Source organism: Euphorbia lathyris, chromosome 6, assembly GCF_963576675.1.
Source record: "Euphorbia lathyris chromosome 6, ddEupLath1.1, whole genome shotgun sequence".
Lineage (NCBI taxonomy): Eukaryota > Viridiplantae > Streptophyta > Magnoliopsida > Malpighiales > Euphorbiaceae > Euphorbia > Euphorbia lathyris.
The window spans coordinates 14,036,167-14,063,888 of record NC_088915.1 but is presented as its reverse complement, the minus strand read 5'-3'; the positions used below and the strand labels follow the sequence as shown (position 1 = coordinate 14,063,888).

The 27,722-nt window shown below is 36.1% G+C and overlaps 1 protein-coding gene across 5 annotated transcripts; it reads right to left on the bottom strand.

Annotated features, from left to right (window-relative positions):
* Nucleotides 1-2,233: 2,233 nt before the first annotated feature.
* LOC136232391 (wax ester synthase/diacylglycerol acyltransferase 5-like) lies at nt 2,234-25,860 on the bottom strand. 5 transcript variants are annotated; one of them, XR_010690482.1, is made up of 9 exons: nt 25,626-25,860; nt 13,602-14,183; nt 11,521-11,587; nt 10,763-10,833; nt 10,299-10,517; nt 6,190-6,327; nt 5,809-6,081; nt 3,906-4,822; nt 2,234-3,788 (listed from the first exon to the last, which is right to left on the bottom strand). XR_010690482.1 is itself a non-coding variant. In XM_066021524.1 (7 exons), the coding sequence occupies exons 1-7, from the start codon at nt 25,777-25,779 to the stop codon at nt 5,917-5,919; spliced, it is 915 nt and encodes a 304-aa protein (XP_065877596.1). In that variant the 5' UTR covers nt 25,780-25,860; the 3' UTR covers nt 5,586-5,916. The 5 variants fall into 5 exon arrangements, 3 of the variants coding, with proteins under 3 accessions (XP_065877596.1, XP_065877595.1, XP_065877594.1); XR_010690481.1 differs by having other exon boundaries at nt 2,234-4,822; XM_066021524.1 differs by lacking the exons at nt 2,234-3,788; nt 3,906-4,822 and having other exon boundaries at nt 5,586-6,081; nt 13,602-13,702.
* Between the last annotated feature and the right edge of the window lie 1,862 nt (nt 25,861-27,722).

The window sequence follows — 27,722 nt, the reverse complement described above, 5'->3', positions numbered from 1 at the left end:
TATACCAACCTCGCCGAGGTGGGTCATTAAGGGGTTAATTACCCATTTAATCCAATACTGATTTTTTTGTTTTATTTTCTGCAGTAACCAGCTCCGCTACTCAACTTCTTAGACCATTTTCCGGTAACTCCCTCGACGGAATTCATCGATTTTATCTCCAATCCGCTCCACCAAAACACCTCATTTCTACCACAAATCCATCCCAATCTCACCAATACACAGGGAGTCCTTCTATCCTTTACTTTTTGTTTCAGTGTTATTTCGCATTTCGGGACTAAACGCTACACTAATGGGGGATGAGAGTAAAGGATAGAACGTTATCTTTATTTTCAGCAATTGTTATTTTCGTACGTTTAATTTTAATTTTATGGTATTCTGCACTTTATTTTTACATTTGTGTTGTTTTGCACCTTATTTTTACTACCTTTATTTTTCTCTTTATTTTTACTATCTTTATTTAGCTTTTAAATAAATGTTATTGTTAAATAATTTTGAATAAAAACCCCACTCTAAAGTTTTGCTTTTATCAAACAAGAAAATCAAACAAAATTTTATCTAGAATAAATGTTAAATTTTGATAGGATGAAATTTTATTTGAAAATCTTAAATTCTGTAAACGAATTTTGAACTATTTTGAATACGTAATTTTATTTTGTTATTACACTCAGTATTTAACAAATCGACATTTACATTTTGAGGAATAAAAATTGAGTTAATTAGCACACATTACCATTCCAAAGTGAGTTTTTGAGCCTAATTTAAAAAGCATTCACTAATGCTTCATTTTTTTTTTCTCACGAGTGTTCCATAATTACACGAAACTTGAGAATTTGCATCAAATACCGGTCAAAACCTCACACGTCTAGCTCAAAACGCGATATGATTAAGGCCTTCCTTGTTTTACCCCCACATTTCATACTCAAAATGATAGCCCACCTTAAACACATTCTCCGTCGTTCACCCCTTCGAGCCTAGACATTTCATTCATTTCACCACGTTACAAGCCGCATTCCCTTCATAAATACCATTTTTGTTCCCCCTAAATTTATGGGTAATAGTAACCAATATGCTTGAGATATATAACGGTTATATCTCTCTATTTTCATATATTTTATACTTTCCATATATATATATATATATATATAAATAAAATTCATATTGATATTTATATATATATATAAAGTCAAAAATAAAAAAAATATATATATATAAAAATAAAAATAAAAATATATAGTATCATATATATTTATAAATAAAAATAAAAGAAAGATTTCCGTTACAAAAAATTCTGAATTTCCGAAAGACAAAATTCCTCTTGTGAATCTATCAAATAATTACCCATGAATTTATTTACCCAAAAATCTCCTCTTCTCCATACCTTTACCTTCAACCAACGTTACAACCCATTAAAGACCTTTTGATCGTGTTTATAGTCGGTCGCGTTTGGTAAAGATTTGGATGACCATGCACATTTTTAATAGTTAGTGTTTTTATTGGATTTGAGCGAACATTTAATGCCCTAAACACTTGAGCGTAAGAGTGACTTCCATGCGAGGTGTTTAAATTGGTTCAATTTTATTCAGCATAATGAAAAATGTCGGTTTGAAAAATAAGAGTGTAAAAGCAAATAACTTTATCCAGAGAAATAGTCCGAGATTTGAATATAGAATTTTTGCTCATTTTCGATTGAAATAATTCCTGTCTTTACGTTAACTTATTCGACGATAAAATTGTTTTCCGCTTTTCTTTGCTTGAGGACAAGCAAAGCTTAAGTTTGGGGGTGTTGTTATCGTCATAATTTATAGCATTTTTAGTATTTAATTACTAGCTATTTTGTACCATTTTAATAAATTTTAATGATGGTTTTTGTATTTTTCTTCATTTTATGTATCTAAGCCACTTTATGTGTTTTCTAGGCATTTTCGCAAGGTTTTCGGTATAAATAACCAAGTCGGGGCTTAAGGCGGCAGCTCGGGAGTAAAAGAGACAAGAAAAGAGGATCTTTAGTGACACCCAGCGTGCACTTCGTCGCGGATAGGTGCTGCAAGATAAGAGTCTAATTGTTCACACTAGGACAGATTTGACACATTTTCGTATTTTCAACTTTTCTCCCTCATACGGACTCGGATTGAGGCGATTCAAAATGCGTTGGAAAGCTAAGAGAAAGATGAACAAATGTTTAATAATAATCATCTCCAAATTCGAAGTGCATCAGGCCCAGAAAATTATCCAAAGTTGATGAATATGTTGAAGCCTAAGATTCCTTTGACATTTCAACTCCTAAATTATTAAAATCTTCCCCCCATGCTCTCTTAAATGCTAAATTCAGATGATAAGGAGTGGGAGACCATAAGGATGACTTGGTCTTTGGAATTTTGTGTACCATTTTACTATAAAAGGAGGCATTGGGTGCCATTTGAAGACACACCAAGCTTAGGCTTAATTCTTCCCTCTATAATGTTATTTTGTTGATTCTTATCCTTAAGAATCAGTTGTTTGTGTTGTTCTTATTGTTGTTAGAGTGTTGTTTGTGCAAAAGTTCATCTAATAAAAGTAAGTTTCAAGTTACCGAAGAAGTTCGTTCGGTAATCGTCACTACGGTTTCTTCTAAACTTTAATCTCTTTTATTAATATGAACTCTATTATCTATCTTTCTAAAATGTGTTTTAATCTAATGATGGGCTAAACCCCTCTTAACTAAGGCTAAAAGTGGATCTTAACCTTAATTATGTGGTAATTACGTTTAACCTATTTAAGTTATCTTTATCCTTTTGGAGAACTAACTTATGATTCTTAATGCTTGTAGGAGATGGGCCAACTCTCTACTTGGATATAATTAATCATTTATATTGACCGTGATTAAATTGATTAATCGAAATTCATAAGTTGGACCTAATGATCATTTAGTGTGGCTTATTGGTTTTCCAAGGTTTTTCATAAATCTTATTACAAATCTTTAATTTATTACTTGAGCCGGACCAAGGGAAAGTAATAAATCGAAGGTTTGAAAATAAGAAAACTTAATGCTTCTTTGGATTAATTACTTGAGCCGGACCAAGGAAAAGTAATTAATCGAAAGTTTAGAACTAATTACTTGAGCGGTTTTTCTTGAATCTTAAGTAATCACTTTAGCCGGACCAAGGTAAAGTAGGTTAAAAAGGTTTAGATTTAATCTTGTTACAAATCTTAGATTTATTACTTAAGCCGGACCAAGGGAAAGTAATAAATCGAAGGTTTGGAAATAAGAAAACTTAATGCTTCTCTTGATTAATTATTTGAGCCGGACCAAGGGAAAGTAATTAGTCGAGAGTTTAGAACCGATCTCGAGAACTATTAGTTAATAAGAAAAATCGCCATCTTAAAAAGGATAAAACAACTTAAAAGAGGTTACGTGTTATTACCAAGCAAAGAGGTTAAGTGAAGCTAGAAGCCTTAGTTTCTTTTATTATAAGTAATCTCCCACTTAATTTGTGTAATTTTTATTTCATTTCTTGCTTAAGTCTTAGCTTGGTTGTCCAACAAACTCTACATTTCGGTTGTTTAAATAATAGATAGTAAGCAAAGAGATTAGTACTTATAATCACCATCCTCGTGGGAACGATACTCTACTTTCACTTTATTACTTGATACACGACTAAGGTACACTTGCCTTCACATGCACGTATACGTAAAACGCGCATCACATGTTCTTCGTGTACCTTTAACCAAGTGTTGGTAAAAAAAGGTCCACCTTCACCGCACCAATGATAACTTGCTGGATCCGCTTTGATATTCTTTGCCGGAGTTACCTGCAAAACAAAAACGGAGACAGGATCTCCGGGAAATCTCTCCGACGATCAAGTCAGTTTTTGTAAAAATGAGTCTATAATTTAGCAATAGCTTTGTGGGAAAAAATGTGAACGTACCTCCCCTCTTATTCTTCAGGCCTTTTATAGGTGTTTTTTGGGTAACCGACGAGGGCGGTTACTCCTTAGTGGGCCACGTTCTGAGGGCGGTTACCCCTTTTTAGGCCATGTCCCTTTCGTGGCTTTCATGGCAACGAACGTGGTTCTGAGTGGGAGTCTTGACGCTCCGTTTAGGAATTCGGGGTGGTTTACTCGCTGCGCCCGCTTCCTTCATTCGGGTCCCGTCCAATCTTAGTCCATGGGGCTTTAATATGGGCTGGGCTTGCGAAATGAATATAACCCGTTTTGGGCTTCGCGGGTTATCAAGCTTTAATATACAACGGATAAAAAGAGTTTAGAATCTTCTCCATCGAGGAAGGAGGTCCATTTAGTTGGTTGGAATAGACCTGGTTAAGGGACTGTAAAGCTAAACACTGATGGGTCCTGTTTATCGGATGGGAGGATTGCGGCTGGTGGGGTCTTGAGAGACGTTGGTGGTGCTTGGGTGTCTGGCTTTGCTCAAAACCTAGGTATTGGTTCCGCCTTTACCGCTGAGCTCTGGGGAATCTTCTCTGGGCTTAAACTCGCCAAGAGTCTGGGTGTTAAGATTCTTCTCGTGGAAACTGATAACCTTGAAGCAGTCAAGGTTATCTCTGATAATAAAGCTCATTGTTTGAGCAGCCAAAATTTAGTAAAAGAGATCAAAAGATTATGTCCTTCCTTCGACACCATCAACTTTGGTCCTGTCTTTAGGGAGCAGAACAGGGTTACTGACCGCCTTGCTGCTGAAGGCCATGCGAGGATGTTAGGTGTCTCCAATTTCTCATCGCCCCCGGACTTCCTCTTTTCTATGCTTCCTGATGATCGTACTGGGGTTAGCTTTCCCAGGCTAATCTCGGGTTAGCTTTTGTTGCTTTGTTTTTCTTTCTTTCCTTTTCCTACCAAAAAAAATAAATAAAAAGAGTTTAGAATTACTTGAAATACGTTAACATATTCTATATCATGAGGCTGTTAATACCAGCTTCAGATTTTCTCTACACCTGTTCTTCCGAACGGTTTATAAGTTTCATACACTTTTGTATACTTTCACTTTATTTCACGTACATCCACTTAATTTCCATCAGTCTAGTTTTAATACTATTGCATATTTCTGTATCCGATTTTATTTTTGGATTAATCGCATATAATATAACGAACATTATTAAAGAGAAAAAAGTTTACAATTCACCGCACTTCCTTCTAATTTAATACTTCAAATCCCTTTCTTTGATAATTTCTCATTTACCTATCTAGCTTGTGTAACAGTTTGATCCAATAACATGTAGATTTTATCCACTTTCATCCAAATCCAACTCTGGGATTTCTCACTACTTCAAACTCCGTCTACATGTATTTGGAACACACCTTATAAATATACCATAATCACTCCCAAGGGCGGAGACAGAGAGGGACCTGGAGGGGTCAGGCCTCCTAGCCGTGGGAACCACCCCTACCATAGATGGTTTCGACCCTCCAGTCTTTGGAACTACCCTCGGTCATTGAAACCACCCCTACTATAATATGTACGATTTCAACCCCCTGTTTTTGACAAATTAAAGTTTAGGATGGTTAATTAAATCATTGAATTTATATTTAATTACAAAATCCAACTTGATTTTAAAGTGGTACGTAAATTTTTTGAGAAGTTTGTTTAAAATGACCAAATCTTACTTTTGCAGTTCTAATCTAGCTTAATTTTGATAAGTTTTACACTGCTACATAACATTAAAATGATAACATGTATATATACACATACAAAAAAAAATTGTACAAGTTCGATTTAACAATTTTCTTTACACGTGTACGTGTGAAATGCCCCACAATCCTATATTCTCCACTGATCACATCCTTTTCAATTCCAAAATGAAATTCAATTTATTCATACCTCATCACCATTTTTTAGGACTGCTTCTTGCACAGTCTTTCTATTCCAGCACCACCTACTCTGTACCGAATCGTCACAGACAGCCTTAGATAAATAAATAAGGATGGATTAGGCAGCATCAAGTGGTTCTTTATATTTAATAGAATCTCTAATAAGTAAAAGAGATTCTTCAAAATCTTCTAAAAGCTTGTGAGGATGGAGAATTATATCTGGATCCACAGCTACAACAATTGTCATCTTCTTTGCATAGCTCTGGAAATGAATTGTCAGTGCCTGAAAATATAAAAATAAATATAAAAACTAATTAATAAAGATATTAACATATTAATTTTTAAAAATAAAATTAATTTTTAGGAAAATAAAAATATAAAAATTACATACATGTGGGTGACCATAAACACTGGGAGCAAGGAAGGAAATGGGATGACCATAAAAGCTAATTTTTTCAATAGGACCAACCACATTTGAAAATGCTAATGTTGTATTTGAAAGAAATCTGTTTGCTATAATAGAAGCTACCTGCATAAAATAACCATTTAATTAATTATATATATTTAGTATCCGTTTATTTCCATTTTTCGGAACTGTGTTTTATCTTTTAATTCTAAACAAGAAAAAAAATATGGTGTAAAAATTTGAAACAGGTGCTCTTGGTAGAAAAATAAACTAATATCTGCTGCCTATCAGCAACAGTAAACAACAAACAACAAACATGTGAACCAAACAGATACTTAGGGCCCGTTTGTTTTACCTACTGTTTGTTGTTGTTTGCTATTTGTTGTTGGAAAAATGTACTTCTCTAAAAAGCAAGAATTTCCTGTTTTTATAAAAGCATAATTTTCAGATGTAAAAGACAAACCGAATGTCACTAACCAAATACCTAAAATTCTTCATTTTGAAGTGAAAAGACAAACAAAAATATGAAAATGAGCAACCAAACATCCCCTTAACCTTTATATAAAAAATGATAAAATTTTATCTCCAATATTCGGAGGGTTAACAATTTGGACCCACATAGTGGTGAAATAGATCTTTGACTACTTGGAGCATAAAAAATAAACTCATGCCAATATGGACTGAGTTTGATTTTTTTTGGATAATGTCCAAATTTGTCTCAAGCGTTTGTTAGAAAGTGCAAGTTTACTTTAATATATGAAATAGTGCAATTTTACTACTAAAGTTACCAAACAATACCAAGTTTATCCTTATTTAATAGAAAATTAAAATGGACTAATTTGACAATTATTCGACTGCTATAATCTTTCCAAACAACTTTATCAACAACTGTTTTAATAACATAGTAAAAATTTCAAGCAATTTTTTTTGGTGATTAACCTATATCTAACACACTTAAATATTGATATTTTGACAGATTGTAACTATGTTAATAATATAACAAATATTTCAGACATAATTAATATTTGAAATATCTAATGTGATAATTAAGTAACGATTCAAATAATAATAAACCGATCTGTTTAACTTTTTTACTAAGTATGAGTAAAATTGATATTGTTTGAAAACGTTAAAAGTAAAATTATAAAAAAATTATACGAAGCTTACACTTGTTCACTAATTATGACGGTTCGCCAGGGACTCTTTCCTCCTCCCTTTTCTGCTCACTCGTAGGGGTTCGGGACCCCCACAAAGGGGGAGGGAGTCGACTGAACATCTCAGCCATTGGCGGGAATTTCGCCCGCATCCGATCCCCAATTCTTGTTCACCCCGTATGATCGTGTGCTAGCTACATGAGTTTCCATGAGCAAATTTCCTGAAAGAGTGAGAGTGAAACCATTTGTGGTCGAGCAGAACCAGTAGCTCTTTCCATCGTGCAAGCAAGATTGGTTGGATTAGCCCACTTTTCCGTAGGTTATATCTTCACTTATGCGGCCTTCTTGATTGCCTCTCGGCTTGAGTAACGCAAACATTGGTGAGAATCCAATGCCCCGAAAACCTAAGGGTTCCTCCGCAGCCTGCGGGTAGAAACCGGATAAAGCTTCGAATCCTTGAATAGCCATCCCTCCGCTAACCAAAAAGAAGCTAGCTATGCCCCCGTCGGGATAAAAAGACAACACTCCAAGATTCATCTTAGATAGAGTATAAATAGAATCCGATCCTCTTTCATTTCTTTGTGTTTATTTTCTTTCATCTTCTATTTCGTCATTCCCTTCTATGTTATGTGACTTTCTAGGAAATATATTATCGTCTTGTTCGGATTTTCATGTGTGTAGATATAGAATTAAACTGAATTTATTGATCATAATATAAAATTCAATTAAGATATTGTATAAAAATATGATTTCCTCTATTTTTTTTTTGATTTGAGAATTGAGAATTGAAGGATTTTTTATTGGGTGAGTTTAATAACAATAAATTTAATAAAAATTGAATTTGAATAAAAATAAAGAAGGATTCTTTGGTCTACCTTACTTTCTTTTTGATCAATTTTTATATCAATAACATATTAATAACTTAGTCATCAATCAAAATACAATTAGGAGTTCTTCAAGCTCTAGCGGATGGTACAAAACTACTTTTCAAAGAGAATCTTTTTCCATCTAGGGGGATACTCATTTATTCAGTATTGGACCATCTATAGCAGTCATATCAACTCTATTAAGCTATTCAGTAATTCCTTTTGGTTATCACTTTGTTTTAACTGATCTAAATATTGGTGTTTTTTTATGGATTGCCATTTCAAGTATTGCTCCCATTGGACTTCTTATGTCAGGATATGGATCAAATAATAAATATTCCTTTTTAGGTGGGCTACGAGGTATTTATCCGGATTTCGTTTTTTCATTATCAATTGACAGAGTCGAAGCTATTCTATCTAATTATTTTTATAGATAGTTTTAGATAGTTTTTGTTTTTCTAAACAAAAAATGAATTCTAACCACAAATTTTTGGTATTTGGGAGAACTTTAGGGATCGGGAGCCGGGTGCTAAAAGCCGATTAGCAAAAGCAGATTAGCCAGATCAAAAGCATAATAGGCAGGCTGAGAAGTCATTTACAGAAGCACCGGTAAATGAAAGAAGGCCTAAAGTCGGGCTAAGAAAGCAGAAAGCAAGGCGAAAAGGGGTCGGCCGGCGTTGCCGAGTGGATTCATCCATGCTAAGTATAAGAAAGAGTAAACAAAGGAAAAAGATTAGAATCCATACATTTTCAACTGGTACTTTCAACTTTATGATTGTATTCCAGGCTGAGCACAACATCCTTATGCACCCATTTCACATGTTTTATGAGTAAATCTGCACTTCTCTTCAAATATGATAAGAGTCAAATTGACCTTCTTTTATTTTTTCCCTACCTTGGCCAAAACCCCGTCATTTTATCTAGGGCAAACAAAGCATATCCCTTCATTGTACTCCACAAATGAAGGGAGTGGATAGAGGCGGAACCACTCTCATACCCTTCTACCTCTGTTTCTAAGTTCGGATAAAAGTCTCATTTTGTGAATTTTGTTATTTAAACCCAAAGTTGCTATATGTACCGTTATTCACATTCAAGATTGCTTCAATTTTGAAAAATGAAAAATAAAATTTTACCGTTTATGTTGATATTGTTAGATATGTAATTATCTTGTTTAGAAAATATATTATTTGATTGATTTGTAATTATCACATTAGCATAATTATGGGGCTTGTTTTTTTTGGTCATGGTTGGTTTTGGATGAAAAAGAGTAGCATAAGAGAAAGAGAAGGTGAGTGCAGCAGTGAGGGTTTAAGCTCTGATACCATAACAGAAGTAGAACCCTTGAGGATTTCTATTAATCAATGAGAGTATAAATACCCAAGAGTTTACAAAAAAAAAAACAAGCCCTATAATTATGCTAATGTGATAATTACAAATCAATCAAATAATATATTTCCTAAATAAGATAATTATATATCTAATAGATATATTTGTAATTCTGGAAAACAATAATAAATAGGCCTAATACACAAATAACCTCTGAACTTGTTCAAATGTTACAACTGCCCTCCCCCCCTCCCGAACTTTCAATTGTAAGAACTTACCCCTCAAACTTGTCCAATTGTAAAACATAACCCCTCAAACTTATCCAATTGTAAAACATAACCTCATATTGCTGACATGGACTGCAATTGAAGAAATACGTGAAATACAAAATCTGCAACGCCCGTGGAGTGTGATAATCAGATCTTTGGCGTAATACGAATCCGGGGAAACGTTTCTATGGTTGCTTCAAGTACGGGGTAAAGAAATTCCCAATTTGGGATTATGTTTTACAATTGGACAAGTTTAAGGGGTAAGTTGTTACAATTGAAAGTTGGAGGGGGCAGTTGCAACATTTGGACAAGTTCAGAGGGTTATTTGTGTATGAGACCTAATAAATAATGTAAGTAATGTTCACATGAAACTCTGAATGACCAAATGAATTTAATCATTAACCGTTAGATTTATAATTAGATAAATCTAACGGTTAATAATCAAATCATTCGAAGTCCATGTGAACGCTATAACGTACCTTGACACCAAAAGTGAAAATGAGGAATTCTGCAAGAGCAAAAGTGCAAAAGGGTTCCAAGGATAGCTTCTTTCTGTCAATGCTAACTTTCGCCTTCCGAATATAGTCTAAGGGGTCTTTTTGTAATTCAACATTAAAAGGCACAACTACATATGCTATCCTATTTCCCCATCCCCATTTCCCCTTCTTCTCCTTCTTATCCATCAATTCTGCTAATTTCTGCACACATAAATTAATTAATTAATTAAAATTAAATATTTATTTAATTAGATTCTAATTAAATTAGAAATTTCAAGTTCGAATATTAATTTATACAAAAAAAAAATATTTAATTACAAAAAAAGTCACTTAAGATGGTCTGATTTAACTACCAAAAACAATCACTTAAAATGGTTTAAACAACTTCGAACTAATTAATCAGATTTAAATGAAAATAAATAAATAAATAATACATTTAGTCTGACCTGAATCCCTGGAGCTGGTCGTAGATTAACAAGAACAGTTGCCCTTACTCTCTTTTTCTTATTATTTTCACCTGTAATATATATATATATATATATATATATATATATATATAATATAATTCAATTAATCTGGATATGAACATATTTTGGTATATTAAATAATTTCTCATTGCTTAATGTTTATTTTCAACAAAGTAAAGAATTTTCCTGAAAAAACAAAATAAAGATTACACAATACAAGCATTCTTGAATCTTATAATTCTTTTTGATTGATTGTATCATTGCTTACAGTACAAGATATATATTAAATAGATAAAATACATGTTAATTATTTTATTTAAAAAAATTCCATATGTAGTCAGTCCTACCACTTAATTTTCAGTACTACCTCCGTTTCATATTACATATCTTTCTAGAGATTCTTTTTTGTTTCATATTACATGTCATTTTATATGATCAGTACATGTTAAGTCATCTTTTTTACTGCTATAAAACGCAAGTTTACGGAAATTAATTAGAACAATGAACTTATTATAGAATAAATAAATATTGGAATCAAGAAATAAGGGCAATAATGTCTTTTTTTATAATATCCTTAATTTCTATACAAATCTTTAAAAAGACATGTAATATAAAACGGATGGAGTATTTTATGCTGATTTATTTCCTATGAAAAAAACTTTTAATGCTCGTTAAATTTCATTATACATAGGTGATAAATAAATAAATAATGAAAGGCAAAAGAAAAATGAAGTTACCAGATTCTCGATTGAGGTATCGCGAAAGACCAGCTTGTGTTACTCCCAGAATGACGTCGTTTATTGTCTACTATAAATTAATCACATTCAAATAGAGCATAAGTGAATAGTAAAAAGGAATAATAAGAAATCTAGTCCTTTAAAGTTGATTATGATGTCAATTCAAGTTGATAAAAACTAATTTTATTATTATTTCTGACAAATCATCGCAACGTAAACTCCTTAATTAAGTTTGGAATATGTATAATATGAACTCATCTTAACATGTGTTGGAATTTCACTCACAAATGGAATTTCTAAAATTTGAAATTCGACCACTAGATCAAATATGATATCATGTCCAGAAACCGTTGAAATTGCAACATAACAACATGATTCTAAGAGAGGGTGGTCCCGAGATGGAAGATCTGAGCAAAGAACAATTCTAAAGGAGGTGATATCAAACACAAGTAATCGTGTTATACGTGGCCTAACGAGATAATCCCTTCCTAAAGAGTAACTTCTGATGCCACTTAAACAGCCAAGTCATGCACATTCTACACAAGTTTTGCGCTTTGATTTGGGGAGCCACAATTATAACTGGTACAATCGTTCTAGGTTGACAACAAACTTTCACCATTAAACGGATGTCATGTGAGCTCCAACTCATTTAGGACGTACAGTCTAATCCTCTGATAAATAAAAAGGTACACTATACACTAAAGGTATCGTTCTTCCTGCTCATTTAAACTACATACTTTTCATTCTCTTTCTCTTTTAGCTTTGCTGACTTAAACATCGGAGTACTGGTTCCAACCCCTCCTTCATCATTTTTCTGTCTTACATCAAACACCAGAAGGATCCCAGCAAACTCATTTACATTAGAGTAATGAACTAATCCACATCGGAACAAGAAATCACTGAACTATATTAGTAAGGTCTATTTCAAATATATTGTAGATGTATTTTTAAATGCACGAGGGACAAAGAATAGATTGGAATAAAATGGAGAATATCTACATGCATGGTAGATACCATCATACTCTTTGAAGTTAATGATAAATTTCAGGCTTAAAACACTATGTGGCTCCCGACCTATCCAAAATTTTAGTTTTTGACTCCTAATCTATTATTTGATAACATTTGGTCCTGATCTATCCAAAATGTTTATTTTTGTTTCTTTATCTATTATTTGGTTACATTTACCCCTGATCTATCCAAAATTGTTGAAACCTCAAATAATAAGTTAGGAGGTAAAGACTAACATTTTGGATAGATCAGAAGTCAAATGTTACCAAATAATAGACCAAGGCCAAAAATCAACATTTTGGATAGATCATGGACCAAATAGCGCTTTAATCCTAAATTTAAGACTTAATACATCATGAGCCCCCGAATTTGACCCAAAAGACTGATTGGCTCCCTAAATTTATTAAATGTATCGTTAGTCTCCTAAACTTATATAAAATGACCTATTGATCACCTTAATTTATTTAAATTGATCTATTGCCTCACTGAGCTTGCTTACAGTGAGCTATTGGACCGATAAACTTACTTAAAATGTGATATAATTAAAAGAAAAGGCAAAAAGCATCATTAGGCCCCTAATCTTTTATTTTTTTGGTTCATTAAGCCATTGATCTTTTATTTGAATATATTAAGTCTCTGATCATTTATTTTTGGTCTCATTAAGTCCTTGATGACCAAATTAGTAAGTTCTGAACATGTAATTCTATTAAAATGACGTTATTAACTTCATCTGTATTTGAAATTATTAAAAAATATATTTTGTACAGTTTGAATTAAGGTTTTTACAGTTTTCCTATAGTCACTTTACACATCCAAAACTGCTTTCAAACACTGAAAAAATGCAAATTTTGAATCCAGATGCAATGAATAACAGTCTGTTAACCGAATTTTATAGTCAATTTTACCATTTTTTGTCATCAATGGCTTAATAAGACCAAAAATAAATGATCAGGGGCTTAATGTATCCAAATAAAAGATTAAAAGCTTAATGAACCAAAAAATGAAAGATCAGGGGTCTAATGATGTTTTTTACCAAAAGAAAACTATCAAAATAAAGAGAGAAAGGGACTTACAATATCCATATGAGTCTTGATAAGCTTGACATCATCCAAAGAAACAGAGCAATAAACAAATCTCTTACCCTTCTTCATCTCAACTTTTTTACCATATCCACCTTTCAAACAAGTCTCAGAATCCCTCAAAAAAACAATAGTTGAAACAAACAAAACCAAATCCACCAAAGTATTCAAAACCAATCTCAACATTCTCCAAATCACCAAAAACACCCACCAAAATCCACCACCAGAAAAACCAGAATCACTTGCTCTTTTTTGGACAGGGACAGTAGGAAGTGATTGAGGATCACATGTTTTTCTAGTACAAGCCAAAAGAAGAGACATCAAAGATGCTCCATCTCCCATTGAATGGTGAATCTTGAAGATTCCAATTGATTCTGATTCTGTTGTTTTCAGATTTAGGATGTGGAGTTCCCATAGTGGTTTTGACATGTCCATTGGTATTGTTGTGAGATGAGATATGTAATTTTCTATGAATTGGGTTGGGGATTCCATTTGTTGGTCTAGATTTGGGGTTATTATGTGATTTTCTAGATTTACTGGAGTTGGAATCCATTTCATTTTCCTCCCATTTTCCACCTATTGGGAGAAAAAAAAAAAAACACAAACATATTGGTATTAAAATCTAATGTAAATTTTATCAAAAAAAAAAAATGGTCTAATGTAAATAGGGGAAATTTATTTAGTTTTTTCAATTTATACACAGTGTTTGTGGATTTGTCTCAAAAAGAGAGGACATGTTCTAGCTCTTAGCAAAACTAAGCCCTTGTTTGGGAGGAGGTTAATGGGAGTAAATGGAAGTAACGGAAGGTTAAGTATTGAGTTAACCTTGTTTGGGAGTTATTTTTTGAGAGTAAATGGAGGTTAATGGGGTTAAATGTTTACTTCCTCTAACCTCCAAATTGGGGGTTAATGAGAGTAACGTAAACTTTTTTAAAATTTCTTGTCTCTGCAGAGTAAATTTAACCTTCCTTCCCCTCCATATTTAAACTCCCAAACAAGGTTAAACATTTAACCTCATTTACATCCTATAAACTCCCAAACAAGGTTAATTGTTAACTTTCCATTCCATCACTTCCCTTCCCTTTCCATTACCTCCTTTAACTCTCCCCTCCATTAACCTCCAAACTCCCAAACAAAGGCTAATAGTAACTTTTAAGATTGACACTGCCTCTTATATAGTTCAGATTCATTCCATAGTAGCACATTGGATGATACTGTAAGCAGCTTTAGTTCTTCAACTTTTTAGTTTTAAAATTATTTAAGTATTGTTTGGTTAGGAGGAGGGCGAGCCTTGGCGCAACGGTAAAACGTTGTTGCCGTGTGACCAGAGGTCACGGGTTCGAGTCTTAGGAGCGGCCTCTTGCCAATTAAATTGGCAAGGGAAGGCTTGCCCCCAATACACCCTTGTGGTGGGACCCCTCCCCGGACCCAATAATGCGACCGGGCCGCCCTTTTATTGTTTGGTTAGGAGAGAGAAAATGAGTACTTAGAAAGAGAAAGCTTCGAAAACAATGATTTTGGAAAATAGAAAAAGTGGTTCCATGGTGATTGTGGTATCAAACAAATTTAATTCTTGAAGTTTTTTATTTTTAAGTCATCAATACTCAAATTGACAGTTTCAACCTAAAAGTTATTGGTTTTGCTAACAGTAAGGACCTCATCCGTCTTTTAGCAACAAAAAAAGAACCCACAGACACGAATCTCAAATCGATGAAACCACGTGAGTTATATTTGTAATTTTCCCATATAAATAATAGTGTCGGAAATAATAATCAAAATTATTCTTGCACATTTTTAGTTATCAGTTTAAACTATTGGTTCAAATGGTTCTATGATATGGTATACAGGTGGTTATTGGCGGAGCCAGAAATCCATACTTGAGGAGGCGAAGTTTAACTCTATAGTTGGAGAATAATTTTCCAAAGATGTTCTGGAAAAAAAAAAAAAAAAAAAAAAGATGTTAGATCTATCTCCTCTCTCTCTCTCGGCTAGGGTTCATGGTAAAGCGTGTTAGGGATAGATCTAGGGAGAGGGGGGCTGTGGCCGGCGAGGGGGGGTCGGATCTGGAGGGGATTTGCGGCAAGGAAGGGGGCGGTGGCCTGGTGGTTTGGGGCGAGAAGGGTGAGGCAAGTTTTGTTGGCGGCGAGCGTGCACCTAGTGTAGATCGGGGCGGGGCGCTTGGCGGGGTGGAGGCAGGGGAATCCAGGGGCGTCGGTAGGGATCTCGTGGGCATGGATGGTGCGTCAGCAGGGTTCTCGCGGGTGCCGCCCGTGCAACTGGGGACGGATCTTTGTGATCCACAGGCGGCAGATTCGACAAGGTTGTCGCGGCTGGGTGCGGATCAATGGGAGATACGGGCGGCTGGGTTTTCTGATGCCGGGGGTAAGGCTCCCCCAATCTCGAGGGGAGAAGTGGGGAGGGGGGTGCCTGGCGCAGGGCTATGCGCCGATAGTGCCGGGCACTGCCCAGGCGCTGCCGGCTCCTCGGTCGGGCAGTGGGCTGGGGCTGTCGGCGCAGTGCCTTGCGCGGGATCCTCTCCTCCGGGCTGTGAGGGGCAGGCAGGGGCTACGACGGGGAGGCAGGCTGCCTCGGGTCTGGATGTTTCTAATAATTCGGGAAGGGTGGGTGTTGTAGGAGTAGCTCATGGGAAGACGGTCTCCCCCAGACCTAGGGTTCAGATGAGCGAGATTGGTAAAAACTCTTGGAAGGACACGGTCATGGGGGTGGCTGAGGAAGAGCCGGTTTTAGAGGAAGTTTTAATGGTGGGAGATTCTGATGATATGTTCTCGGATTCTGATGAGGAAGATAATGGCCAGGAGGATCCTCTCTGTCCGGTCATTAGACTTTCCGCTGCAGAGAAGCGTGAGCTTAGAGAGAAGTGGAAGGTGTCTTTGATTGTTACTGTCCTGGGTAAGCGAATTAGTTTTAACTATTTTGCCCAAAGAATACAAGCGCAGTGGGCAAGGAAAGGTAAAGTCAGTATTACTGACCTGGAAAATGACTACTATGTCATTAAATTTACTAGGGTTGAGGATTATAATTCGGTTATCAAGGGAGGCCCATATATCATTTCCAATCATGTTTTGGCCTTAAGGCCTTGGGTTCCTAATTTTAATCCTCACGACTGTTCGGTTAACAGGATCTTGACTTGGGTAAGATTCCCGGGCCTTCCCATTGAGTACTACAGTGAAAACTTTCTGAGTAAAATAGGAGGTTTGGTTGGTAAGGTCCACCATGTGGACAAGACTACAATTGGGGCCATTAGGGGTAAGTTTGCTAGGGTATGTATAGATGTTGATCTGGCTAAACCTTTACTTTCTAAGTTCTGTGTTCAGGATAAAGTGTTCTTTATTGAGTATGAAGGTTTACATAACATCTGTTATGATTGTGGCATGTATGGTCATTCTCAGGAGGGTTGCCCTAAAAGGGAGAGGGTTGTTATAGAGAGGGTTGAGAGTAGTGTGCGGATTACTGGAGGGAACCAGGGGTATGAAGGGAACTTTGGTCCCTGGATGGTGGCAAAGAGGCCCGTTAGACGTAGGAATCAACCTGCAGTGGTTCACAACCGTCCTCCTGATATCAACACAAATTCTAAGTCCCTTTCTCCTAAAGCTACTGTTATTCCAAATGTCAAGGAGAAGCCTGTCCTCAAAGCTAGAAAGGAGGCTGGGGTTTCTTCAGTAGCCTTGCCTGGGTCCAGATTTGGGGCCCTGATGATTGAGGAAGTTCAAGAGTCAGACCAAGATGAGAATCATATGGATGAGAGTATTCCAGGATTAGAGTCTGTAGATCCAGTCGAGAAGGTGGTTGAATCTGTGAACCCGCTTTTTGTCTCTAAGGATGAAGCCCAGGGGGGGACCCTGACCCTTGCAGCTAGAAGGATGAAGAATTCAAATGAGGTTAGTATTCCTGTTCCTGGTATTGATCCTGGGATTGGGAAATCTATGGGAGTTAACAAAACTAATATGAAAAAGCTTAAAGGAAAACAAAAAAGTGGCCTTAACACTTTGGCGTTTCCAGATAAGAGGGGGCCCGGGGGTACCTCGGTAAGGCTCTCAGGAGCCCCTAGTAAATACCTAGCTTAGGGTAGGGGTGTGGTCAGTTGTCCTCCTTTCTATGGATTTGTTATTTTGGAATGTTAGGGGTGCGGCTAGCAAGGCTACCCGTATCCATATTAATGATCTTATTAAGCAGTTTAATCCATCTTGTTTTGCTCTTTTGGAAACTAAGATTAGTGGTGAGAAAGCAGATGAGGTGGTTAAGAAGTTTAAGAACTGGCACTGTGTTAGATCGGAGGCAACTGGCCGGGCTGGGGGGATTTGGCTTTTTTGGAGGCCAGATCGGATTCATTTTGATATTCTTAGCATGGATAAGCAGTTCATTCATTGTAAAGTGAGTATTTCCGGCAATACTCCCTTTTTTATTACCCTTGTGTATGCTGACCCTATCTTGTCTAATCGAAAACGGCTCTGGGAGGTTCTCTATTCTATGAGTGTCATCATTTCGGAGCCCTGGTTTGTGGCGGGTGACTTCAATGATATCGCCTTTATGAGTGATCAGAGAGGGGGATCCAATCATTATGTTAATCGCTGTCTGCATCACAAGAATAGTATGGATTTATGTGGGCTTTCCGATCTGGGGGCTTCTGGTCATAAATTCACTTGGAAGCGTAATAATACTTTTGTTCGATTGGACAAAGTCTACGCTAATGTTTTAGCTCTAACTTCCTTCCCCGAGTGCTCTGTGTTGAACCTCCCGTTCCGTCATTCGGATCATTGTCCTATTTTGTTTAGACTTTTGAGAGGTAAGCATCCTAGGGGTAAGAGACCGTTCCGGTATCAGTTGGCTTGGGAGTCCCATCCTAAGTTTAAAGAGTTCGTTCATGAGAGTTGGAGACCTCATTCGTATGTACTGCAAGCTGCTGAAGGGTTCAGGAATAAGGTGCAGGGGTGGAATAGGAATGTGTTTGGGCATATTATCAGAAGGAAGAACAAGTTATTAAAGAGGATGGAGGGCATTCAACGCAGGTTGGAGGGGAGGTTTGATCATAGCCTTGAGGGCCTCCTCAGAACCCTTCAGACGGAGCTGGAGGCTGTGCTTAGGCAGGAGGAGTTCCTTTGGTTCCAGAAGTCTCGGAAGTCCTGGATTAGAGATGGGGATCGTAATACCAAATACTTCCATCTCTCTACCCTGATCAGAAGGCAGAGAAATAGAATTGAGGCCATTAAGGATTCTAATGGTGATTGGGTTTATGAAGATGAGGTTATTCGGAACTTAGCCCTGGATTTCTACAGAGAGCTGTTCAAAGAGGAACCTGTTCTTTTGGAGAGGGCTCACTCTATTGCTACATTTCCTTTAATCAGTGAGGATTGTAGTCAAGAGGCCTTTCAACCTATTTCCCGAAAAGAGATTGACCAAGCTATCTTCAGCATTGGGGCTTCTAAAGCTCCTGGGATTGATGGTCTTCCGGCGGGCTTTTACCATAAGCATTGGGATGTAGTGAAGGAAGGCATCTATAATTTTGTCTTGGGGGTGTTCAGTGGTTCGAAGGATATTGAGCTGGTTAATAGAACCCTCCTGGTTCTGATTCCTAAGATTGATAAGCCTTCTTCCTTTTTGCATATGAGACCTATCAGTCTTTGTAATGTTCTTTACAAAACTGTTACAAAGATTGTGGCTAATAGAATCCGTGGCATTCTTCCTGCGATCATTTGTCAGAATCAGGGTAGCTTTGTGCCTGGTAGACAAATGATGGATAATGTGGTGATCGCCCAAGAGATGGTCCACACGATGAAGATTAGGAAGGGGAGGAAAGGCATTGTGGCTCTGAAGCTGGATTTAGAGAAGGCCTATGATCGAATTAATTGGGATTTCTTGATGGAGAGCCTTGAGAGAGCTAGAATCCCGGACAGCTGGAGAAGTTTAATTAAGGTATGTATTTCTTCTCCTGTGTTTCAAGTTATGGTCAATGGGGATATGTCGGAGGAATTTTCCCCGGGCAGAGGAATCCGTCAGGGGGATCCTATGAGCCCTTTCCTTTTTGTTATTGCTATGGAGAGGCTCTCTCACCTGATTCAGGATGCGATTGATAATGGGAGTTTCCACCCTGTGGCGATCAACAGCTTCTGTCCCCAGGTGACTCACTTATTCTTTGCAGATGATGTCCTTATCTTTCTTGAGGGTAATGAGGAGCAGTTGAGAGTCATTATGGATATTCTGGATTGTTTTTGTTCGGCCTCTGGGCAGAAGCTTAATATCCAGAAATCTAGGATGATGTGCTCTAAGAATATGAATCAGAGAGTCTGTAAGAGATTAAGTGATCTCTCAGGTATTCCTCTTACTGATTCTCTTGGGAAGTATCTGGGCGTTCCCCTCCATAGTGAGCGTGTGTCTAAAGGCTCCTTCAAAGAGACTTTGGATAAAGCTAATTCGAAGTGTGCCACTTGGAAAGCCAAGACTCTGTCTCTCGCTGGCCGCCTCACGTTAATTCAATCTGTTAATTGTGCTGCTCCCAATCACATCATGCAGGCTTGTAAGCTTCCGGATCCTGTGCTTAATGATCTTGACAAGATTAACCGTAGGTTCCTGTGGGGGGAAGCTGCGGAGGGCAGGAAGATCCATCTTGTGCCTTGGAGTGAGGTTTGCCAGCCTAAAGATTCTGGGGGTCTGGGTATTAGGAAAGCAAATGACAATAATAAAGTTTTATTAATGAAACTCCTTTGGCGTATGTGGCAAAACCCCTCCTCTCTTTGGGTTCGCCTCCTTTGTGGTAAGTATCGGAAAGACAAAATCTTCGGGGGCCCGAAAGAGAGAGTTGCTAATTGTTCCTTCCTCTGGAAAGGACTTAGTGCTGTGTTTGATGAGTTCTGCTCGGGAGTTGGCCTGGAGGTGGGGAATGGTAAGTCCATTAGTTTCTGGTTTGATAACTGGATTGGGGATAAACCGTTAATTGAGGTGTGTTCTTCCCCCCCGCCTAGTGATATACGCAACTGGAGGATTGCCGATGTGGTTGACTCGGAAGGGGACTGGATCTGGTCAAAGTTTGATACTTTCTTTAGCCTTGAGACTCTCCTTAGAATGCGGGGAGTGAAGGTGAGTAATCAAGAGGAAGACTTGGATAGGCACTGTTGGGCGCTGACTAACAATGGAGTTTATTCTTGCAAATCGGCCTTTGAAGCTTTCTCTCTCTTTAGATCTGATCCTCCCTCGGATGTGTGGAAGTCGATTTGGACCCTTAAAGTTCCTTTCCGTATTAGGAGTTTCCTGTGGCTGGGCGTTAAGGACAGGCTTCTTACTAATTCGGATAGGCACAGAAGGCACTTGGCTGATTCTGGAGCTTGCAGTAGATGCAGAGGCCATGTTGAGACTTTGTGCCATGCTCTTAGAGATTGCTCTAATAGTAAAGAGGTTTGGAGGAAAATTCTCCCACACCATATTTTCTCTTCCTTCATGGCACATTCTGAGGTCGACTGGTTCTCTGATGGTGTTAGAGGAAAGTTGCTTCCATACATGGAGCATGGTGACATTTTCTTTGCTATTATCTGTCACCAAGTTTGGAAATGGAGAAACGAGGAGATTTTTGGAGATAAAACTGTTTTTATGACAAACTTAGCTGATTTCTTCTCGAAAAATCTTTTCTCTATTATCGATAGTTTCAAAGGAGAGTCCCTTGCCAGAGCCTCTCAGTGTTGTGATGTCCATCTCGTGGGATGGAGCATGCCAAGAGAGGGGGTTGTGAAGCTGAATACTGATGGTTCCTGCCTCAGTAACGGTAAGATTGCGGCTGGAGGTGTGCTTAGAGATGTAGGGGGCGTCTGGCTTTCTGGGTTCTCCCAGAATTTAGGGTTGGGTTCTTCCTTTTCTGCGGAGCTCTGGGCTATTCTTACTGGAATCAATCTTGCTAAAAGGCTGGGTGTTAAGAGGCTCTCTGTGGAGTCTGATAATTTGGAAGCAATCAAAATGATTTCTGAGAATCATTCTATGGGTCTTAACAGTCGCAACCTCATCAAAGCTATTATAAGGCTTTGCTCCTCCTTTGAGTTCGTAGAGTTCAGACACATTTTTAGAGAGCAGAATCGTGTTGCTGATCGCTTGGCGGCGGCGGGCCATGAAGGGACGTTAGGCGTTACTATCCTTCCTGTTTCCCCTAGTTTCATCTCTCATCTTCTCTTAGAAGATAGGATTGGGGTTAGCTTTCCTAGGCTAATTCCTGGGTAGTTTTTTGTTGTTCGTTTTTCTTTTCCTTTTCTACCAAAAAAAAAAAAAAAACTCATGACTCTTATATTTAAGCATACATCTCAAACTAATTTAATTACTTTGTAATATAGAAATAACACGATATGAAGTATTAATATTAACCATTATTAGAGCGGCTGTAAAAAAAGGTAGCACCAAATTTTCCCATATCCTTTTTAGGAAAGTGTAGGTTTGGTTTACACTGAAGTTTCCAATTCAATGTTACTCCTACCAAGTGAAAAAATTGAATGAACTGATTTAACTATTTTATGATTTTCATATACAGTAAAATATTCATAAATTAATATTCAATAAATTAATAATCTTTTTAAAATAATAATTTCTGTTGATCCCGACTTGGGTTAATTTAAAAAAATGATTAATTTTAATAAATTAATAAGATAATAATTTTTTAGAACAACCCTTTACAAATATATTATTTTATTATCTTTATAAATTAATAATTTCTCAAATACATATGCCAAGTATATATAGATATATAGTTAGGATAATTTATCAAAATATGACTCTATAGAACTTTATATAGTAATCCATTAATTATGATACATTGAATATTTTTAACATAAGTACAATGAACTTTCGAGTTCAATTAACTTATATAATGTACATTTAATTTTATTACGTAAAAATATGATGAATATAGTTCATTGATTTTAGATAAAAAAAATTATTTGTTCATTAATTTTGGAAAAAAACTTTATTTAAATTAGTAATTTCAAATTTATTTTTAAAAAAATTTAAAATCACTCTATAAATTAATAATTAATAATTTATTCATTAATTAATATCTCTATAAAAATTAATAAAATTTCATGGTCCCAACATTATTAATTTATAGAGGTTTTACTGTATAACTTTCTAAATAAATTTATCGATAAACTAGATCTGTCCATGGGTCGGGCCCGACTTTTCATGTAAAATGTTCAGTCCAAGACCAGTCCAACCCAACCATTAATATAGGCAGGCTCGAATCGGGCTGGGCAAATCCCAAACCCAACCCATATACACTCACCTAAAAATATATACTTAATTTTTAATTATAAAAAATAAAATTTATACTTAAAATTAAATATATAAATATATACTTTAGTAATTAATATTAATAGGCGGACCGGATTGAACCGGTCCGTGCTATTTTTATCAATCCTAAGCCTGTCCAAAAAATAGACGAGCTTTAGCGAACCTGTACCTATGATCAATTTTCATTATACAAGCCCAGTCTAACGGATATGAGCCGGACGTGTATTTGGGACGATAAATTGAAACAAGTTGGTATATTTTTGAAAAGTCGCTGTTCTTTATCACTTAATTTCAGTAACAATCAGTTCAGTTCAGTTCAGTTCAATTCAGTTCAGTTCAGTTCAGTTCAGCATTCAGTTCAGCATTCAGTTTCAGCATTCAGTTTCAGCATCCAATTTCAGCATTCAGTTTCAGTATTCAGTAATTTATCATTATTTATATATAATTTATTATAATAATTATTATTATTTATCTATAATTTATCATTAATTATTATTATTTATTATTATTATTATTTATAGTTTATCATTATCTATAAATTAGATAAAAGTCAAGAAATGATAGTTTATTAAAGTATATATGGTTTAATAAAAAAATAAAACTAAAGTATGCATCCATATTTAAAAATTAGGAATTGCATCCATATTATGAATTATTTCTCAAATTTATCCAATTTATCAATGTTAGGGATAAAATTCCACCATTTTAGACGTTAGAGGTAAAATTACTTCTGACCCAAAACGTTATTTTTGCACTTTAACCCTTAATTAAAATAAAAAGTTAAGAGTTTGTATTCATATGAAGATTTGTATTTAATTTCATAGGCTTTAAATTATATATAAATTTGTGTTTGTATGTAATTTGTATTTTTAATTTAAATTAGACTTATTTTTATTTAATTTCATAGGCTTTTATCGAGCCAAGATTTTATCATCCCGGACTTTTATTTGATATTCAATTTAGTTTTATCTTTAATAATATATTTATTTATTATTGATATTATTAAATTTATTAGAACCATTATTATTATTATAAGTTCATTAATGTCCAATATTATCATGAAAATTATTTTAAAGTCTAATATCATCATTATTGTTAAGTTCGGTAGCATTCAGTTAAGTTCAGTATTCAGTAGTATTCAGTTAAATTCAGTTCAGTATTCAACAGTATTCAGCAGTATTCAGTTCAGTTCAATTCAATTCAGTTCAGTTCAATTCAGTTCAGTTTTTTTCAGCGATAAAGAACAGAGCCTAATTGTATTAGTAACACTATGGACTTTTTTTTTTTTTGTAATCAATGCATTATTGAAACAGATAACACCTAATAAAAGTAGAGGGCCGCACGCCATAAATAAAAATTGGACTTTTTTTACATCTTTAGTTTAAAAAAAATATGTAAATATATATCACAAATAAAATATTAAAATTAGAAAAATAAATTAATTGATTTTAATTGAATTATAAATGAAACTTGGGGAGAACAACTAGAAAATCTAAGTTAAAAAAAAAAAAAAACTAGAAAATCTAAAATAACCAATTAAATGTAGCTTAATTATTAAATTTAGCATTGTTCAATGTATACTTATTTTGTCTAAAATCAGTTTAAGATCTTATTAACTCCCCCTCATTTGTGTAAACGTCCTATTTGAAAGTGACTCTCTCTCGGTAGTGAATAATATTCATTCGGTTAAGGTCGACCGTTCGGTATTTGGTTCAGTTATTCTAGATTGTAAAACTCTTTTATGTACAAAGCACGATTTTAAAGTGTCTTTTGTTCCGCGTCTAGCGAATAGGGGTGCTCATGACGTTGCACGTCATGTCCTTTCCAATGCTAACGAATTTGTCGCTTTTTCTACTCCGCTTTAACTGCAGAACACTATTTGTTTTGATTCTCATTCTGATTAATTGATTGATTCCTTTCAACAACAAAAAAAAAAAAAATTTACCATTTTTTTACAGTAATAAATTTACCATTTTTAATAAGAAAAACCTTAAAGCCTTGCTTCATTAAGCAATTACATGAATAGCCGAATTGACATGAAACTGAAAACTATTTGCTAAAAAATAAAAACAACTATTATCTATATGTAATAGCAAATAAAACCAGCTGAAACAAACGCATATTAATCCGAAAAAAAATAAAATCATAAGCTCAATCCTTAAAAGCTTAAGGACTCGATTATGATGAGTTAGCCAATAAAAATCAAGTAAGATAGTCTCAATCAAGTAGTAACGGATCGTTTGGTATTCTATTGGGATATGGATAGGGATAAAGGTTGGGATAGGGATAAGGATAAATGGTTGGGATAGGGATAAAAATATGATAGTCGATAATTATTATTCAATGTTTGGTACGTGGGATAGGGATAGAGATAAAATAATACATTTTACTATTTTAACCCTATTTAAACTACATAACATTAATTTGAGGGATAAGATGGACTTTTCCATCTTATTAAAATCACAGGAGCTTATCCCAGCCCTCCTGGATATAGGATTTGAGGGATAAAAAGCTTATCCCTCATCCATCTTACTCTTCTATCTCCCTAACAAACACTCCGTAAGAGTCTTGCTCCTCAAAGCTAAATTTGGAGTTCAATTAATATTCTATGCAGAAAAACTTAATTAGCAAAACCATAATTAGCAAAGAAATCACCCAAAAAAGTATTTATTCTGATCTAATCTAGTATAACCGAGTAATTAATTGGATTGGATCTATTAAAAGTAAAAAAGAAAAACATACCAATTTGGAAGAGAAACGAGGATGATGAATCAAAGACTGGTTTAATCCGAGCTTTATAGAGTTTGGATCCATGGTTGTCCGGCAGCCGATAATCGCTATTATATGACAGTTGAAGCTCGGCGCGTGAAATAAACGAGCTGCCGGACTTAGCCATTCTCCTCCACTGTTTGAGCTTTCTTCCATCCCTTCCTTCTTTCTTTTGACTTTTTTTTCTTTCTTAATATGCTTGCTTGATTAATCCATGGCTTCTCTTCAACTTTTATTCTTTTTTCCAATTTTAGTGGTTGTGTTACGCTACGGAGTAAATTACACTTATACCCTTTCAATTTTCGTCTTACTTGTTTTTAGTTAAATTACATATATGGCCACTCAACTTTACTCCGATTAATATAAGTAAATTTCACGTGGTGTACAACATTTGTCATTTTTCACTCTTTTTTTTTTATACAACCTAGAATTTTACATATAAAAACTGTACAATATTTTGATGACTTCCCACTAAAGTGTATAACCGGTAATTATGACCGATTAACGTGAAGTCAACGCGCCACGTCAGCAGAAACAGGTCTACAATGGAGGCATTTGCCCTCATTGAGATCTAGGAAAAAAAAAATATCAGGTAATTTGATTTTGAAACCTGGAATTTTGCTTCCTCACATCTGCCATTGATACTAGCTAAAATTCCTCTTTTTCGAGAGGAGGAAGAAGAGGACTCAAATGTCCTTTTTTTTTTGTCGTTCCATAAGACAAAACGATGTCGTTCCACCGTTTGTCTAATTGAAAGATAAAGAAAAGGACATTTTAGTCCTCTTCTTCTTGTAGTAATTCTGCATCTCAATCCTAAAATCCCCAATTTCATCAATCGATCTCCTGTATCTCTCCCCAAAATCCCCAATTCCATCAAATCTCACCCTAATATCCTCTTCTCCGGCTGCTCTTCTCTTTTCCTTCTCTTTCTCGTCCATCGTTCGGCCGTCCTCCTCCGTTCATTCCGTTCCTGCTCTTCTCTTTCCTTTATATTTTGATATTCAAGAATCGAACGAAGAAGAAGGTTGAATACGTTTTTTTTTCTGTAATTGATCCTTGCTGATATTCTCTTAATTTATGTTAATTGAATTTTGCTGCTATTCACTTAAATTAAGTTGATGACCCGCGAGGCTAAACCGGGTCATACTCATTTCGCAGGCCCAGCCCATACTTAGACCTATGGTCTAAGATCGGATGAGACCCGAATAAAGGAAGCGGGCGCAGCGAGTAACCGCCCCGAATGGGACCCGAATAAGCGGAAACGGGTGAAGCGAGTAACCGCCTCGAATTCCTAAACGGAGCATCAAGACTCCCACTCAGAACCACGTTCGTTGCCATGAAAGCCACGAAAGGGACATGGCCTAAAAAGGGGGAACCGCCCTCAGAACGTGGCCCACTAAGGAGTAACCGCCCTCGGCGGTTACCTAAAAAACACCTATAAAAGGCCTTAAGAACGAAGGAAAAAGGTACGTTCATAATTTTCCCCGCAATACTATTGTCAAATTACCAACCTTCTTACAAAAACTGACTTGATCGTCGGAGAGTTTTCCCGGAGATCCTGTCTCCGGTTCTGTTTTGCAGGTAACTCTGACAGAGAATATCAAATCGGATCCGGCAAGTTATCATTGGTGCGGTGAGCGTGGACCTTTTTTACCAACACTTGGTTAAAGGTACACGAAGAACATGTCAGAACCATCACGAACGACCGGTGTTACGACCAGATCCACTAGCATAAACTCACGAGGTTCACGGATTGCAAATTCGCAGCCTGCAGGTACTCAGCCTGTGGTGCCTAGCTCGTCAAGCCCCTCGGGACAATTGGGTCCCTTATTAGAAGTGCAGGTGCAAAATGAAATGGAGATGTCCAATAGCGATTTCGTGCAGATGGCAGGACAGGTCTTGGCTTCGAATATGAGCCAGGCGGCTGGCGATCGAATGATTAATTTATTAACCGCCCTCGCCAAACGCGATACCGCCATGGCGCCTGCCCCTCAGGAACCTGTGGTTATCTCAACACAATCACCGACTATTCCTGTCATACCTGTCCTTCCGCAGCCATCTCAGGCGCCA